Consider the following 17,602-nt stretch of genomic DNA (forward strand, 5'->3'; position numbering starts at 1 on the left):
CCAAAACTAGATAGATACTGACATTTAACAAGCCAAATGGCCTCAGTCAAAATATTTTTATACACCAAAGCACAATGATTTTCAAAAACTGTATTGTGTAAATTAGCGCAATGAATAACCTGAGTATATAAAGCAAATTGATTATTGAAATCATATAGCACTGCCTTCAGTTTATATAGATTTAACATAATGCGGATTGATTTTTTTTTTTTAATGTAAGATATAAATAATAAATTCGTCAATTTTGAAAAGCATGGAACAAATAGATTTTAGACCTTGAATCTTGATTGTTGTTGATAAATTAAAAGCTTCACATTTTCAAATGAAGGAGGTGGAGGATGGGGATTATTGTATATAAAGTTATTTTCATATTAACCACCTATTTGTATTTTTTGGCGAAATTTTAAAATTCAATTATGTGATCAGTAATCAAGAATATTAACATTCGGTCATTAATTTATAAAAGAATTATGAAAAATCAAAACATACTCTTGGTTACAATAGATGAAACATTTAATTGGTCCAATTTACAATTATATGAGACTAAATAAAATTTCAGTCGATAAGAGATTTAATATTGAAAGACATTTAATACTGACATATTGGTATTGTATTACTTGTAGTAAAAACTTTCATATTAATCAAAATATAATGTAAGCTATTTCCTACAAGGGTATGATATAATTTGTTAATAGACGAGATAAAACATTACATTTTTTTTTTATACTGTTCAATAATGAATTATTTTTCCATGATAAAGGGACTTCAGTTGATTTGTATAATTGATATTAAATACAACAGAGATATGCCAAAAATAAATGTTGAACTTTGCAAAGCGAAAAATTAAATATAGCATAAAGAAATTCCATTGAATGAATCCTATCCAAATCAAATCCCATAATTATTAGTTACAAGGACCCAATGGAAAATTATTACAGCTAAAATTTGCAATTATGTGACAGTGCCAATAGGGAAAAATTATAATTTAAAAGGGCATTAATAAAAAGATTTAATCCATAAAATTAAATAATAAAACAGCAAAAAAACTTAAAATATTTAATTATTAATATTAATAATTTCTATTTTATTATAAAAATTAATGAGGGATACAAACATTTACATTTAAATAAAACATATATTTTTGTTTCTATAGTATAGATATAGATATGGATCAAAGTCCATAATTTTATAAACATACTATATATATTTATTTTTTTTGTTGTAAAAGTTTAAAACATTATGTAAAATATTTTTATATTGCCCATATTATTTTTTGGGTTAAATATTAATTTTTAACTAATAATTTTTCTTTGAACTTTTTCTAAAATGTTTGTTAAATTTCAATTAATGAATTTTAATTTAATTTGAATTACATAAAAAATACTTAAGTATATCTTAACCAAAAATAACTAAAAATAATAATAAAATAAAAAAAAATAAAAAAAAAATAGGCTAGGCTATTTACATAATTTCAATCGCGATAGTTTATTTATGCTGGTGCATGATTGGCGTTCTATCCGGTGCTTTGACCCATATTGGGGCTCACGCAGGTGGTATCATTGAACCGGAGACGCTTCCAAAACAAAGAAAAGAAAAGTTCTTACATAAATTCTCGACTTTGAAGTATTAATATGTGTAAGGTAGGACATGAAAGCTATGGGCAGCAACACATGTTAAAAAAAGTAAAAATCAATAATACATATATTTCTAAGATTAAGTTAAAATCATTTTTGCAATTCTTTTAAAATTACAAAGATTACCAAATTCTATATAGTTGTTAGCTATGATACATAATTATGTTATGTACATAAAAACCTTATACTCAAATTAATAAATTCTAAAAAAGAAAAAGAAGAAAAGTAGAATATTTAAGAGCTGAGGCTTAATTCAATCATTTTAGTTACTATATACTCCCACCAAAATTACATAAGAGATTAAGTAGTAATATTAATATATTTTATTTATACAAGAATACTTGAAAAGTTTTAGCCATAAACATTGTTAATAAAGTATTTTAGTAAGGTGAGACATGCATTGATAATGGATAACTCTACATGTATACAAGCACACCTGAAAAATTAATTCAAATTGAGTCACAAGAGATAATGCTCTCCTATTGCTTAAACATTTCTGGTAATTATTAAGATATCTTAAATATAGAAACTTATGCAAAAAATAAAATAAATAACTCTAATGTCAATTCCAACCTTGGGTGCAAAAATGAGAAAATAAATGCAATGGGTGCCATTTTCAAAAACTGGCATGGTTAATATTTGTTTTTTAGTGTATAAAAAAATGAAAAATAAATGTTTTCATTTAGAAAATGGTAGTTGGGGAAAAAAATATTATGTTAGTTTGTATTACGAGGAAAACAATTTTGGGAATTTGTTAGAATTAAGTTTGATGGCGATTGCGTCTGGTCACAGATACTGACTTGGTTTGCAAAGGCTGAGTAACAGACGGCGAGTCAGATGTTGCCATTGCTGAGCTTCGAGTTTGAGTTCTCACTGGTCGCGCTGAACCAGGATCAGCACTGTAACGCAATCTTGTTGGTAATGGTTGAATAACACCACCTCCTAAAATAATTAAAAACAATAATACCAGTATATTAGTAATAATATAACATGTATTTTTTGGTAAATAATAAGGTCAATACTATCACCTACCAATATAATATCATTATTATAATATTTGATATTTACCTGAACAATTATCCATTGGTACCAGAGGAACTTTGGATAAAAAATTCTTTATTCCACTCTGATCAGCTTGAGCGCGACTATTTAGTGGTACAACGTTAGTAGAAGGAGAACTACTGTCTTGCATTGCACGTCTACTATCTTGATGTGAAGCATTTTTTTGATCATCTGATCCACTATATCGAGCACCATTTGCTCCCTAAAATAATATTAACAATTAAACATAATATTACTACTCAAATAAGCTTCTATACATGGTGGAATGAAATATCTTAAAAGGATTTTGTACCTTCGTGTTACTAATGAATAACATTTATTTTGAATTTTGAATCAAATTATGGGCATTAGAAAAATAAAATATCAAAAAGCCTCCTTAGTGCCTTGGATAATTTTCTTATGTTTAAATTTGATAATAGGTCACTCTTATATTAAAAATTACAGAGTAAAATAGATTCTTCTTAACACATTTTTTATTTTTATTTAAATTAATATCAAAAGATTACTGGGCCTTAATGAGAAAAACTCACGTGGAAGCCAAAATATAATTTGGTATGTTATGAGTTAGTAAGATGGAGACAACAAATATGGGTATAATGTCCTCTCAAAAAATTCTAAATAAGCTTAGTAGCTGAATGGAAATCATTCTATTTACAACAATACATTAAATTTGTTATATTTACAACTAAGTAAATCTATAAAGAAATACATATAGAATATACATACTATCCGCAAAGAATACTTACAAATTTCAACATATTCCAATCGAAAATATAGTCATACGTAAACCCTTGACGATGGAATAACTGCCTAAATAATTGCCTTAAATAAGTAAAATCTGGTTTTTCGGTGAATCTCAATGCGCGACAATATAGCAAGTATGTTAAAAATTCATCTAGAATAATAATTTATGGTTAATACTGGTATTAATATTGAGGATTTTGAATTTATTTTACTTGGATATCCTTTGCATAAATCCTCAAATGAAGTTACAATTTTTTTTTCACTGATACGTTCATATTTTTGTCGTTTAGTAGCTGCTTTCAAACCTTGCCATGGTAAAGAACCACGATTAAAGTACATTAATACATAACCAAGAGATTCTAGATCATCTCTTCGACTTTGTTCTAAATATATAAGTAAATATTAATAAAAAATATAATTCACCTAACTACATATAGTTACCTATTCCTAAATGGGTATTTATGGAAGCATATCGAGCAGTTCCAGTGAGATTTTTGTTCTCTCTATACATTATATGTTCATTGGTTCGGCTGTCGCAATATTTCTTTGCAAGACCAAAATCTATAATATATACCAAATTGCCACGTTTACCCAAACCCATTAGAAAATTGTCTGGCTTGATATCCCTGTGTATGAAGTTTTTACTATGTATATACTCTATTCTATCCAGCTGGAAAAAATGAAAACACAATTATTAGACATTCATATTTATTTTGTATTCTGGAGGCATTGATGTATTTAATTTTTTTTATTTCTGGGTCAAAAGAGTTAACACATTTTATACTAAAAAAAATGCTCCAATTTTTAACTTTGAGTGTAGTTTTATGTATACTCCAGACACAAATAAGTTAATAATAGAAAAAACTTAGTAGAAAAGTAAAAGATTGAAGATAATAAAAAATTATGATAATTATAATGTTATAGAAGTCAGTGTATTCATTGTATTAAAAATAAAAGATAAAAAAGATTAATTCCAGACATAAAATATTCTTGAATTTTGTTTTTATAATATATTATGCATTTTGTATGAGTCACACAATAATTACCAATTGGTCAGCTAATAGAAGCACAGTTTTTATTGAAAATCTTCTGGAGCAGAAATTGAAAAGATCCTCTAATGATGGACCTAGTAATTCCATTACCATAACATTGTAATCTCCTTCGGAACCACACCATTTTATTATAGGTATTCCAGCTAAAATAAAAATAGAAATTAAAAATAACAATACATTAATAATGTCAAAAAATTAATGCTGTAACTTACGTGCTCTTGAAAGCATTTTGTAAATTTTGGATTCTATGTGCAATTGGGGATGCCGCGTTTTTATACATTCTAATTTAATGGCTACTTCTTCTCCTGTAGAAATATTTGTACCTACAAAAAAAAAAATATTCAATATAAATACTGTTTACATGTATACTTGTTACACTTTTTTTTTTGTTTATTTAAAATAGGTTATTTAATTAGTTAAGGGTGGGTAACTAAGGAAAAAATATTTTTTGTAGGTCATAATAAATAGTCTATAATAAGTAGGTAATTGTATGCATTATATCTTATATGTTTAATGTTTTAATATAGGTTTAAACCAAAAGGTGCATTTTCAGTTTTTTAATATTTATGTTTAAGCCAATAGAACTGAAGGTTCGAGTAGGTGTATCCAAAGTTATGCCTATGAACTTATCAAAATATTCTTATTTCAAGCTTACAGTAGTCATAAGAATTGCAATAAAAATTATTTTGTTGCTAGCATTACGGGTGTTAAATTATCTAGTCTAAGTTATTTGCTTATTTATTAAGTTTGGTACATTTTATTATACAATAAATACAAACAAAAAAAAATACACAATTAAGCAAGTAATATTCTAATTCTAAATTTCTCGAAATTTATTTTATAATAAACAGAATACTATGATTGTTTTTTTTCTATTAATGTAACAAATTATTATTCCGACATTATTATTTATTAGGTACCTATATCATTTTAATTATCCTAGGTTAGGTAGATGAGAATTGGGAATATTATATCAAACGAAATCTTAAGCATCCTATTAAGTTATTTATATATTTATCTTCTAAATACAATATTGATGAGTTTAAATGATAACAATAAAAACATATTTAACATTGAATAATAAACTATTAAACAATTAGTAATTTAAACTGTTTGTTTATAGGTAGGTAAATTGTTTAATCAATAAGGTACATTTTTAAGAAAACTTATTATTTTTCTAGTCTATTTCAGTTATTTACACATGCATCAACTAAATTATTTTAAATCAACTTATACTCTTTAATGGGATACTTTTATACAGTTTTGTAGAAAGCCTTAACTAATTAACCCAATATCAAACTTGTTGATGATAATTGATTAGGTAAAAAAGGAAAAAATGTATTCATGCAACTAAAAATCTAAATTAAGTTGTCCAAAAGTTTTCTCAATGGCACACCATATGGATACAAAATCATCTTTAGGCACTTATTAGAAATCGGTAAATTCTACATGATAAATCATTTAATAGAGACAAGGATATGTATGGCTGTAGTAGACTTGAGTGTGAAAACAACCTACGACTGTATGTACTAAATCTTAGACTTTGTGATTTAAGCATGACTAGGTATTATAGAACTCAAGTTATCATAAGAACTGGATGAGTGTTAGATAATGGATGGTTGACAATAGTGGATGGACTAGGTACGTCGAGTAGGAAGAACAGTATCATCGAAGGTAAATGATTACAGGAAACAGAATTATGGGACTAAACTGAAACCACCGGGTAGGTTACACGAGTCCAGTGAGATAGTGCCAGCGGACTGACAATCGTCACTAGCGTTGGACTGTGACGGAGGAACTCACCAAGGTAGATATCGCCAAACGAACCGCTACCGATTTTCCGTCCCAGCCGGTATTTATTGCCAACCCTCAGTTCCATCGCTCGTCGATCATCTAATACACCCAAAGCGTGGTGCGAAGCTGCTCTGGTGGTGATGGTGATAGTGATGGTGGTGGTGACAGCGGCGGCGACAGCAGGAGCAGTGGCCGAGTGGCGGTGGCAGACGGATCACGGACGCGCAGCGGTGGTGTCAACAGGACACGGGCGACGACGACGACGCGACGGGGAAACGTGTGGCGACGGCGGCTGTGGTCATTGTCCAGTCGTCCATCCAGCGCGGCGCATAGCGGCCATGTTGATTGTGTGTTGATTATAATTTGTCGACTCGTCTCCTAGCCGTGTGCGTTTGAGATGTCCGTGTGTATGTGTGCGTGTGTATGTAAGTGTGTATGTACGTGTGTGCGTGTCCGTCCGTGGGTATGTGTGTGTGTGTTGTAGTTGGTGTGCGCGTGTGGCGTGTATAATGTATATAATAGTTATAGTGTCACAAAAGAGCTGCGGAGGAGTAGGAGGAGCCCGACCGCTGCCTCTGGTGGACTTCTCTCTCTCTCTCGCGGCAACGGCGGTTTCTCTCTCGCTCGGGCCTCCGTCGTCTCGCTCCCTCTGCCCTCTCTGTCGTCTTTCCGCCAAACTCGTTATCACCGTTCCGCGACGATAGACGGGACGTGGATCGACGGGCGGTCGGTCAGGCTGCCGCGACTGTGCGCGCACGCCGAACAGCTGTTTTCCCTTCTCTCCGCCGTCCGGGACCACTTCAGATTATAATAATTATATTATATTAATAAAAAATATTATAATAATTTCGTTTTCTCGGTTCTCTCTTTCTCTTTCCACTTCAGCACACGATTCTCGTACCCGGCTTGAGGATTTAGCATGAAATTATATTATTTTTGTCGTTTTTTTCAGCGATCCATTCGTCTTCGGGCCGAGGGAAATTGTCGTTCGTCGCGTTTTCTCCGTCACACGCGCCTGTCTGCCCGTCCGATCCGCTGCGGGTACGGCGGGCCCCCGACAGAGATAACCACCGTGATAACGAGAACGTCCTCCGCGACGTGAACGCCATTTTTTTTCACGTATTATGTTTGAAATAAAACGCGTCGAAATTTAGACGGCCGGCCGATGGTTACACGCAATATTATGTAATAATGTAATATAATAATTACATTTTACGCACCGACGCACAGTGGTGTTATGCGACGTTCCCCTTTCCTCGATCCGCGACTATATGTCTGCATAATAATATTAACATTATCGTTTCTCTCCCTGGCCCCTGCGGACCAGACGTCACTCTTCATCGAAGAAAGGCGAACCGAATATCACTGTCATTACTGCTAATTACTATTTTAATGTATAAAATTAAAATTAATTAATACATAATTTATGTAGGAGCAACACTTATATATCTATGTGTTTAAAATTGGTTCCAAAAAAAAATGACATGTCTCACGAGACACATTATTCTGACTTCGGCATATCAAACATTCAAACCTCGGTCCAACTGTCGACTGATTATGTATAGAAATATGTGAAATAAAGGGGCTAGGTGTTTCTTAGCACCCTAAAATATTTTCTTAGCACTTCTAATGCCCAGAATAGATTGATTAATAAATAATTATGTACTTGTACTATAGTGTGTTACCTACTAAGTGTCAGAGGCACGCTCAAGGGGGTGGGGGTGTCATATCCCCCTTATCGCTTATTTTTGTAAATACATGGTGAAGCAATAAATATAATACATACGTACGTGGTCTGAAAAGTGAAAATAGTCAAAAATGCATACCCCCCTTTCGTTCACCCTCAGGCTCAATATAGTGTAGTTAGGTTGTAACTAGCAGGTATACTGTTTACAAAGAAAATTCTTTCGAAATAAAACAGTTTGGTTCATTTTCTTTACTGTGTATAGAGGATACACACATATTACATATGTATATAATATATACGAAGAATACTGTAATATATTAATATGTTTATACATAATACCTACATACAATTTTAAAAAAATGTCGTTTTTAGTTCTTATTTTTCTTACCTATATTAATTACTTTTTAAATTAGATAAAAATTAAGGAAAAACTGCAGTTTAAGGTACCTATAAATACAATTTTAGATCATGCGAGGCTGTGACTACAGTATATGGATCAGTTTAGTGAAAAAAATCCAAGATGGAACGGATGGATATCGCGCCTAACTAACTATTTTAGTGGGCTGATGGATGCACATATACTGACGGATAACGACCCAATTAAAGCTGACGCAGTGAGAACGCAGTGTATAGTGTATTATAGTCCCACTCAAACTTTATAGCCTTAGCCTTATACCAATAGATCTAATATTATAAGGACCTATACAGGTTAAAGTTATACCTAAATAAAATAAATGCATACATGGGTGTATACTGCATGATGGCAGAAAACAGAATTCATGATGCGTCAGAAGTCAGAATCTATTCAATAAGGAACGATAATATTCCATTTGGTTCAATTTTGAAACACATAAGCCTTTTTCCTTTGCAAGAAGCAGTTAGCAATGGTAACGCTTAGTTCCTTTTTCGTGTGGAGGAACCTAATGGAATTTCGTTTATTTTTCACAGGAACACGAACGATTTTATGTATTCCTTGTTCACATATTCTTAAATAATTTTTAAGGCAAACGTTTTTAAAATTTTTTTTTAAAATTTAGTCAATATTATAATGAGCTATATTAGGTATACGACGATATACCTACGATAATACTGACAATGTTCACAAAAATGTTGAGTCAGTCACGGCAGTCTTATCGGTCTTAACTTGTATGAAATAAACAAATTAAACATTTTAAAAACAAAATAACTAACTAATTAAACAACTGTTGCTACAAATTATATTAATACAATTTTAAAATTATTGAGGGACAAAATATATTCTTTATTTAGGAACGAGAAACGATTTTAAATTACACGAAAGTATGTTATTCTATTTTAATTATACCATATAGATGTAGGCACCTAATAATAATATTATATTATATTATTATATACAATTGCCAACTTGTTTATTACATTTTTTACAAATCATAAACACAAATAAATTTTAAAAAATAAAGTATATTCTATCAAAATCATATAGTGTCAAATCATCAATGAAGATTTCACAGTGATATTAAAACGAGTTAAAACATTTAAATTTAAAATTATATTTGTTGGAAACGCACATGACCGTATAGCGCAGACACCAATAACTGATACATAATATAGGTGGATATCTAATATACGATTTAAAACATTTCACTCGAATTTCAAACATGCTTCAATTAAAAATAAATCGAAATACCATTTGATATAAGTTTTTACTGTGTGTATGTTATACAGTTATCTTAAATAATTATTGATTATCAACTGTCACCGTAATTTATTATGATAATAATATAATATACTAAACTTCTGGCGATTGTAAATTCTCAACTGAACTTGATCACTGTTGTTATTGAAATATAATGATCATCACATTTTAAACTGAAACTTATAGGGTAACGGGTACAATTTATTTTTGAGCTTTTATTTTACTACTAAGGTACAAAAGCTCAAAATTGATTTGCGCTTTTGGGTTTCACCGCAAAAAACTATTAAAGGTACGTTATGTGGCATGACCCGGCTGTAATCTGGTCAATTGTCATATATTTAATAGAGGAATAATAGCATGTGGGTATTATTACCAATTGTTACATAGTATTAAGCGTGAAATTGCAGTTTAAAAATAAATCAACAAAATTGTTTCTTATATTATCATCTTTTAAATGCTACTACGATTTTTGAAATAACAACTTTATTAGGTTTTATGGTATATAATTTCCAATGTAAAAAAATACTTATATTAAATAGGACACTAATACCTATTTCAGATTAAATTCCAAAGAACTCAGTTTGAAAATAAAAATTGAAAATTTTGTCTAATAGTTGTATAATATGTATATTATAAGTATAATAAATTAGGTATATTATATAATTTATAGTAATTTTTAAATGATGATTTTTATTTCTCATCACATTCATCCCATTCATCACAATTATATATATTTACGAGGCTTCGAGTATAGGTACAAACATAATAGAAATAGTATAATACAACTGCAGTATAGGTACAAAATATGCCTATGTTAAAATAATTAATAATGTCAACTGTCAACAAATGAACAACAACATATATAATATTATTATCTATGGTTAATTCGAGAATATAAATCAAATAAACAGCAGGGAGAGTAGCTCTGCTCAGTCTGCTATATCAGTACATATAATATAGGTTTCGAGTGCACCTCATCATAGAGTATTTAAGTATAGCGCCGCGCGTGTAGGATCTCCGACTCTGAAATAGATATTGTGTTACATTTGATTTCTATACTATAAATCATTGAGTACATTACGAGAAATAGATTTTGAGAGTAGGTGGTGTACTGGTGTGTCAGAATATATTTTTAAGAATATATCTTTACTATGATATATATTTTAATTGCTATTAGGTATATATATTAAATGTTTATGATAATTGATAGCTAATTTATTTTTCTATTAGTAAATAATTATAACATACAAGGTAAGTATAAGTAGGTTAAACTAATTTTTGTGAAATAGAACATAGAATATAGAAAAATATTATATAATAATTGTTGATTGCTATAGACTTATAGCCTGTTATATTATTAGTTATATTATTAACCATTAATATATAATATAATAAAATGGAAATTAGAGCTAATGTTGATGCTAAATCAAATTTCACTGCAAAAAATGGTTTGGTCATAAATTCGTGGAAAATCTTGGCTCAACATTTTCTTAACTCAATGTCACTATTGCTACTTAATATAAAAAAAGTGTATTCAATAATTCGTTCAATTTTAAAAACTCTAATATAAATAAAATACTTGTTGAATGGTAATTCACATCATTAGAGTAATTTGTTTGTATATTATGTAGGTACATACGATTATTTATAATAAAGTTTAATGTGTAATTATTTAATTATAATATTATGTATATGTAATAATTACGGCCCGGAATTTTATGCATTTCCATATTTATATTTATTAAATTAAAAAGTAGCTGGGTAAGACACAAATTTGAATCTTAACCTAATGTGTTGGTATGCAATTGAAATATTACATAACTTATTGATTAATCGGTAGAATATTGTCGGTACCCTGTGTGTGATTTTCGCATACGCTACAAGGGATATAAAATATCAAAGACATCTTCAGTATTTTAAGTCTGGTGCAGCACACATATTTAACTAGCCTGACAGAGCAATAAACACTTATCGTCCCATCTTTCGTTGTGTCACAAGTAAAACTGTCAAAAGACGCACTACTGCACTAGGATAGATTATTTAAGAACCTATAGGTACTCACTTAGCTACTCATAAAGTAAAAAATTATTTAGATAATAATATTATGATTGAGTAAAATTGTGTTTAGTTTTAAATTTTAATACTTATAAGTTAGGTATAACATGTATAAATCTATATTGTAATATATTCTATATTGCTGTGCCTGTAATAAATAGAATAATGTAGGTATAGGTACATACAAGGTTTTGTCAGTCGTACACCAGCGGCGGATGCGTATAAAACCCAGACTTCTTGCACTGAAACAAATAATTTTACAATTTTATATTTGATCAACAATTGCATCAACATTCATATTTTAATTTAATATAAAATTCGATATTTTTAAAAATTTTAATTTGCGTTTTGAACAAATATTTACCACCCATATGTCCACTAAATCAAAACTAAATTTCTGTCTCAGCGAATGGGAGGGGGGGGGGGGGTAAGAGGGCTATAGCCCGCCTATATACATTCATCAAGCAACGCCTATGGAACAGGGCCAGTGATACAAATGGCTTCGTGCAAAATAATATTTATTTTTTTATTTTTTGATTAGTTTTTTTAAAATTTTTTTTTATTTTATTAGCTTCTTGTATATACAATTATAGCTCTACAATTATTATGAAAACAATATAGATAAAAACGATTACGGATAATAACAATTTAAAACACTTATTACATAATACAGAAAAAAAATTTTTTTCAAAGAGTACATAAAAGAGAAAGAAAAAAAATTAAAAATAGAAGAACAAAATTATATACAAAAGCCAGCCTCCGAAATAAAGGCTAAGATTTGAGCTATTACTATTACAGATGTAGAGTTAAGGATAGAGGAAAGGTTAGGGGTAATATTAAAAGCTTTTAAAGAGTTAAACAAGATAGTGCGTTTTAAGTGCAAGGAAGGGCACTCGAAAAGAATGTGAGATATATCACAAAGACATTCTGTTAAATGTAAGGTGCAGAAAGGGGCGTCATTTAAATCTAATTTGTATGCATGGGCAGGTAGAAGTGTGTGACCTGAACGTCCTGAACGAAGGCGATTAAACTGAACTATGGATTTTCTTGATAGGTGGAGGTTGTTGAACCAGGTTTTATGAGGGATCTAAGGAACAATATTTTTATATCTGGCTGCGAATTCTAGTGGGAGCTTTGACCACTGGGAAGCCCAGAGGTGTTTTATGTGGTGCCGTATGAAAGGAGTGAAGTTGGTATGAGGAAGTTGGATAAGAGAGGAACAAATTAAATTAGATGTAGACTTGGCAAGACTGTCGGCGATCTCATTACCATTAATCCCTATATGGCTTGGGATCCACAGAAATTGGATGGAATAATTTGACTGGTGAAGTATGAGGGTAATTTGTTTAATGCGAAGAACAAGGGGAGAAAGATGGGAATTAAGGGGGTTTTGATTAGTTATACCTACTTACATAAATTCTAATATTATACAATAGGTATAGTATAATAACAATAGTACATGTATGGAATGTTTTAGAACTAATATTGCACTAGGTATCACTGTGAATTTATTATGTCTTAAGTTTTAAATGCTGCACCTGATCATTTTCAAAGGGACAATTTGTAAATTTCCAATTTATAGAGAGCGATAGATATAGTAACTGAACGTGACTTCTGACGAAGTTTACTATCCAAAGAAGTGAGTGTCTGTAGACAAAAAAAAATAAACATCATTGTAAAACCAATAGATCTGATGCTTCTCGTTTAGGGCGGGCATTGTCCTCTAGGAACATTAAGAAGGCCAATTTTTTAAAACATACTGTATGGCCGCATTTAAACTTTAGCCTGTAGGAACAAATTTAGTTTACTTCCCTAGCAATTTTTTTTTTTTGGAAATGTTAGTATTTTTATGCTCACGCCTTGGTGAAATCAGAATTTATCTATTTTGCTTACTTCTTATATTATTGTTAAAACTTAATTGTACGTTTTACGTCGTTTATTTAACAATTCAAAAAAAGTAAGTAAGATGGGTATATTCTGATTTCACCAACTCTTGAGCATAAAAATACCAACATTTTCTAAAAAGAAAATTCCAAAAAATGTAAGTTCTTATGACGGGTTGTGAACAATCACTAAACATTTAACGAATCAATTGTGAACTAATGGTCCTTTAAACATGATTTAGTGGCCCATGATTGGTTTATTATATTTTATTGGACCGTTAAATCAATACATTTTTCACGAAACCCGGCATTAGTATTTTAATCTCAAAAACACGATGATGTTGAAATCGAGCATTTTGAAGTTTTTTGACCATAACTTTTATTATTATATAATAGACTATTTGATATGTAGGTACCTACTTATCTTCAGTATTACAGTATAAAAGGGAAATTAATATCATACTAATAAAACACCAAATTTTTCTTCGCTCAAACTTAATTTTTATGTTATGGTCATTGGTCAAAATTGTATTTCTATATTAGTTAATAATAAACACATAAGAGTCATATGGAAATCTGGGTTCAGTTTAAATTTAAATACTCTAAAGTCTAAAGAAATGAACATTTCCAAAAAAAAAAAAAAAATTAAGAAAAAATGCTTGGGAAGTAAACTAGATTCGTTCGCAAAGTTCAAATGCGGACACCGTCACACAGTATGTTTTGAAGAATCGGCCTTCTTAGCGCTCCTGGAGGACAATGCCCGCCATAAATGCCGTCAAATTACGACTCAAAAATGTCTTAATAAAAGATAGGAAGTGACCACACCGTGTTAACTACATCGTGGTTATAGAAATATCTAACACTGTAACGTCTGTAACTCAAAAATGTTACACATCGGTTATAGTTGCTTTAGACAGCTAATTATAAGATGAAATATTTACCGCGATCTAGGGGAAAATATATGAGGTTATATAGAGTAAATATTTACGCATTTAGTTATATCACGGACGGGACTTCAACGGGCGACTACAGATGTTGTAGCAGCTGTTTTTCTTGTGAAAAGGACAATGTGATAAGACAAATCCGCGATATGAGCAATTCACGATATTATCAAATATGTTATTAGTCTCGTTTTTGGACTTAAAAGTTTTCGAGTTGAATATTACTGGAATTTTTAAAGCCTAGGCAAGTTACGCCAACCATTTTTTACAACTCAACCACAGCCATGTTGTCAAAGCAGTTATGGAGGTCATTCGCCGCTAGGAACAAAATCGTAAATGGCTTATTAAAACACAAGTAATGTTGTTACATTTTTATGATAAATCAACTTTATGTGCTGTTATTCATTTTTAACACTGGTTTTTAGTGAAAAGAAAACCCAATCATCGTCGATAGTCACTCGAAATGCATCCAATAACTTTGAAGAAGAGTTAAATAAACCCGTGAAATATACAACAAGTCCTGCGCACAATTGGAAAGCTCAACATTCTCGTATAGGAAGCAAGGCTGAATTTGGTCCATGGTATGAACCCCACGTCGTCAGTGCAAGCTTAATTTTATTTATGGTATATTTTTTCATATTACGTGAAGAAAACGATCTCGATTTATTGCTAGAGAAACCATTGTCAGAGACTTTAAAAAAGGAATAATAATTTTGTTATTTTAGAATTTTATTAGGTACCTATAAATACATTTTAAATAGACCGATGAGTCATATATGTACATTTGTTTTGATTTTCAGTAGTACATTTATAAATTTGAATATGTCATAGGTTCATACAAAATACAAATTATGTAATTATAATTGCTGTGTATGTATATTTATTTAATCTGTAAGCTTAATAAAATATCAATTGATGAACGGATAAATCTGAAATAAAATGTGATGCAAACTCCATTTCTTTATATTTTTAATTAAACAAGATTAATATACAATATAATAACGAATAACTAGTAAGACTATAAATTAGAAAAATATTTTAAATTCTTTAAACATTCAAGTGGTACAATATAGTCAGGGAAGGTTGTTGACAACTATGTGAATTTTTTGTAAGTGTACACATTATTTTGGATATTTTATATTAAATATTATTGTGTCAATGTGTGTAATAATAATATAACTGTTATAGGTATGTTGTACATACTAAATTAAACATTAACATTTGATTTCTAATTATAATTCATCTTATATAGTTAGGATATATTCCCCCATGACCCCTTTTCAATGTTTAATTTTTGGTAACCATAAATTATATTTTTAATAATTAAATAGTGAATGTTAAAAAATCAGCCTTATTCCCTCCCATGATAAAATCATTTGACCATCACTGACTGAACATCTGACATTTAAACTTAAATTATCATTTATAGTTCTAAACATAACACTATGGACAAAAAGGACAATCAAACAAGTTTTTCTTTTCCTATGTTCTAATATAAGAATACAACCACAAAACAATTAATAAAATATGTTTTTTGTATATTTTATGTATAAAGCAGTGATCAATGGATAAATAATATATTCATCACAAAATACCGAAAATCAACATTTATTACCTACAATTAATCCACTTAACCACACTCTATAATACCAACTTATATTATCTAAGTACCTATTTGACTATAAAATTATGATACTATACAATACATTTAGAAATTAAATTTTGATTCTCTATGTTCTATACTTTATTCAGTCTTGCCGACTCGAGTTATTTCAGTTCTTTCTAACTGAATCAGTAAATAAGTATTAATTTGATATATTTTAATATTTTAGACTTAAGTGCTTTATAAGTTTTTAATTTATTTTAAATATTTTATGTATCAGATGGTGAAATGGAGTTTGATAGTGTATATTATATTGTAAATAACAACTATATTTACAAGAAATAATAAATTGATTTATCAATATCATTGTTTCTAAGAAAAAAAATGTCTATTGTAATGGAATTATTGGAAGTAATATTATATATTATATAATTCAAATATTGCAGTACCTATTTTAAAATCTTTTGATCATTTGTATTAGGTATCTGCACCTCGTACCTACACAAAAGTGTCTACACATATATTATGAATATAACATTGTGTCGTTGTACATGTCTTGTACCTCTACGAAAATATTTGTGTGTTTTACATTTAATACGACTTAAAAATATGCTCATCACTCCGCTCAGAATCTAAATTATAAATGTTTCTAAAAATAAGTTACTAAAATCCTTATTATTGTGGACATCATTATCTAAAATAACATTTATTAAATAATAATATATTACTGAATTTATATTAATTTTAATTAATGAAGATATTAATGAGATGTAATGTTTTGATAAAAAAGTCTCTTTTTTTGATCATTTTTAATGTTCTTGAATTATTTTGTAAGACACGAGACTCTAGTATGTTTACTATAAATAAAATTTTGGTCTATATCTTGCATCGTTAAACATAATACTATGTCGAAAAATGAGACCAAACTTAAATAAAAATGAAAATTGTTGGGATGAAAACTTTAAAATCTCACCTTAAAATGTAGTTTTTTACAATTTTAAAAGTCATCAAAAACAGTTATGTTTTGGTGGCAGGATCTCTACACCATTTTTCCTTTCTAATTGTCTATCTACTTAAGGGGAAGCGTAATTTTTCAATATATATATGTACGAATATTATATCTAAATTTGTCAGTTCTCATTTCTCCATAGTCTTACTTTATTTTGCATGGAATGGCATTTCCGCGGATCAATAAAAAATTGTGAGCTGCTGACATTTTGTAAATAAATGCGTGTCTACTGTCTATCAGATTTTGAGCACACCGAATTCTCAGCACTTTTCAAAATAATTGGAAATAACCGGATGATTAGTTTTTGACAAAATCAATTTATTTTTTTTTGTTATAATACAAAAATTACCTAATGTAGAGACTTGACATTTTCACCTTATGTTTATAGACATATAGTTTTTAAAATAGCTTAGCTAACTTCGAGCTATTTACAGTCATTTTACATTTTTTTAAAAATTTTTAT

At 29.5% G+C, this 17,602-nt stretch overlaps 2 protein-coding genes across 4 annotated transcripts; one reads left to right on the top strand and one right to left on the bottom strand.

Annotated features, from left to right (window-relative positions):
* Positions 1-1,363: 1,363 nt before the first annotated feature.
* LOC111039352 (casein kinase I-like) lies at positions 1,364-6,770 on the bottom strand. 3 transcript variants are annotated; one of them, XM_022322840.1, is made up of 9 exons: positions 6,296-6,770; positions 4,705-4,815; positions 4,487-4,635; positions 3,882-4,110; positions 3,653-3,823; positions 3,443-3,591; positions 2,703-2,898; positions 2,435-2,576; positions 1,368-1,654 (listed from the first exon to the last, which is right to left on the bottom strand). In XM_022322840.1, the coding sequence occupies exons 1-9, from the start codon at positions 6,369-6,371 to the stop codon at positions 1,627-1,629; spliced, it is 1,251 nt and encodes a 416-aa protein (XP_022178532.1). In that variant the 5' UTR covers positions 6,372-6,770; the 3' UTR covers positions 1,368-1,626. The 3 variants fall into 3 exon arrangements, with proteins under 3 accessions (XP_022178530.1, XP_022178532.1, XP_022178531.1); XM_022322839.1 differs by having other exon boundaries at positions 1,369-1,573; positions 6,296-6,769; XM_022322838.1 differs by having other exon boundaries at positions 1,364-2,576.
* Positions 6,771-14,677: 7,907 nt separating this feature from the next.
* On the top strand, positions 14,678-15,390 carry LOC111039353. Its single transcript, XM_022322842.1, has 2 exons — positions 14,678-14,882; positions 14,953-15,390. Exons 1-2 carry the CDS (start codon positions 14,812-14,814, stop codon positions 15,233-15,235), a joined length of 354 nt encoding a protein of 117 aa, XP_022178534.1. The 5' UTR covers positions 14,678-14,811; the 3' UTR covers positions 15,236-15,390.
* Positions 15,391-17,602: the final 2,212 nt, after the last annotated feature.

This window comes from Myzus persicae, unplaced genomic scaffold (assembly GCF_001856785.1).
Source record: "Myzus persicae strain clone G006 unplaced genomic scaffold, MPER_G0061.0, whole genome shotgun sequence".
NCBI lineage: Eukaryota > Metazoa > Arthropoda > Insecta > Hemiptera > Aphididae > Myzus > Myzus persicae.

Excerpts from the sequence above, each read along its gene's own strand:
- LOC111039353 (XM_022322842.1), top strand. The coding sequence starts at position 14,812 with ATGTTGTCAAAGCAGTTATGGAGGTCATTCGCCGCTAGGAACAAAATC. Across the intron at positions 14,883-14,952 it reads AATGGCTTATTAAAACACAA|TGAAAAGAAAACCCAATCAT; the intron begins GTAATGTTGTTA and ends ACTGGTTTTTAG.
- LOC111039352 (XM_022322838.1), bottom strand. The coding sequence starts at position 6,371 with ATGGAACTGAGGGTTGGCAATAAATACCGGCTGGGACGGAAAATCGGT. Across the intron at positions 3,824-3,881 it reads AAATACCCATTTAGGAATAG|AACAAAGTCGAAGAGATGAT; the intron begins GTAACTATATGT and ends TTATATATTTAG. Across the intron at positions 2,577-2,702 it reads ACCAATGGATAATTGTTCAG|GAGGTGGTGTTATTCAACCA; the intron begins GTAAATATCAAA and ends TAATTATTTTAG.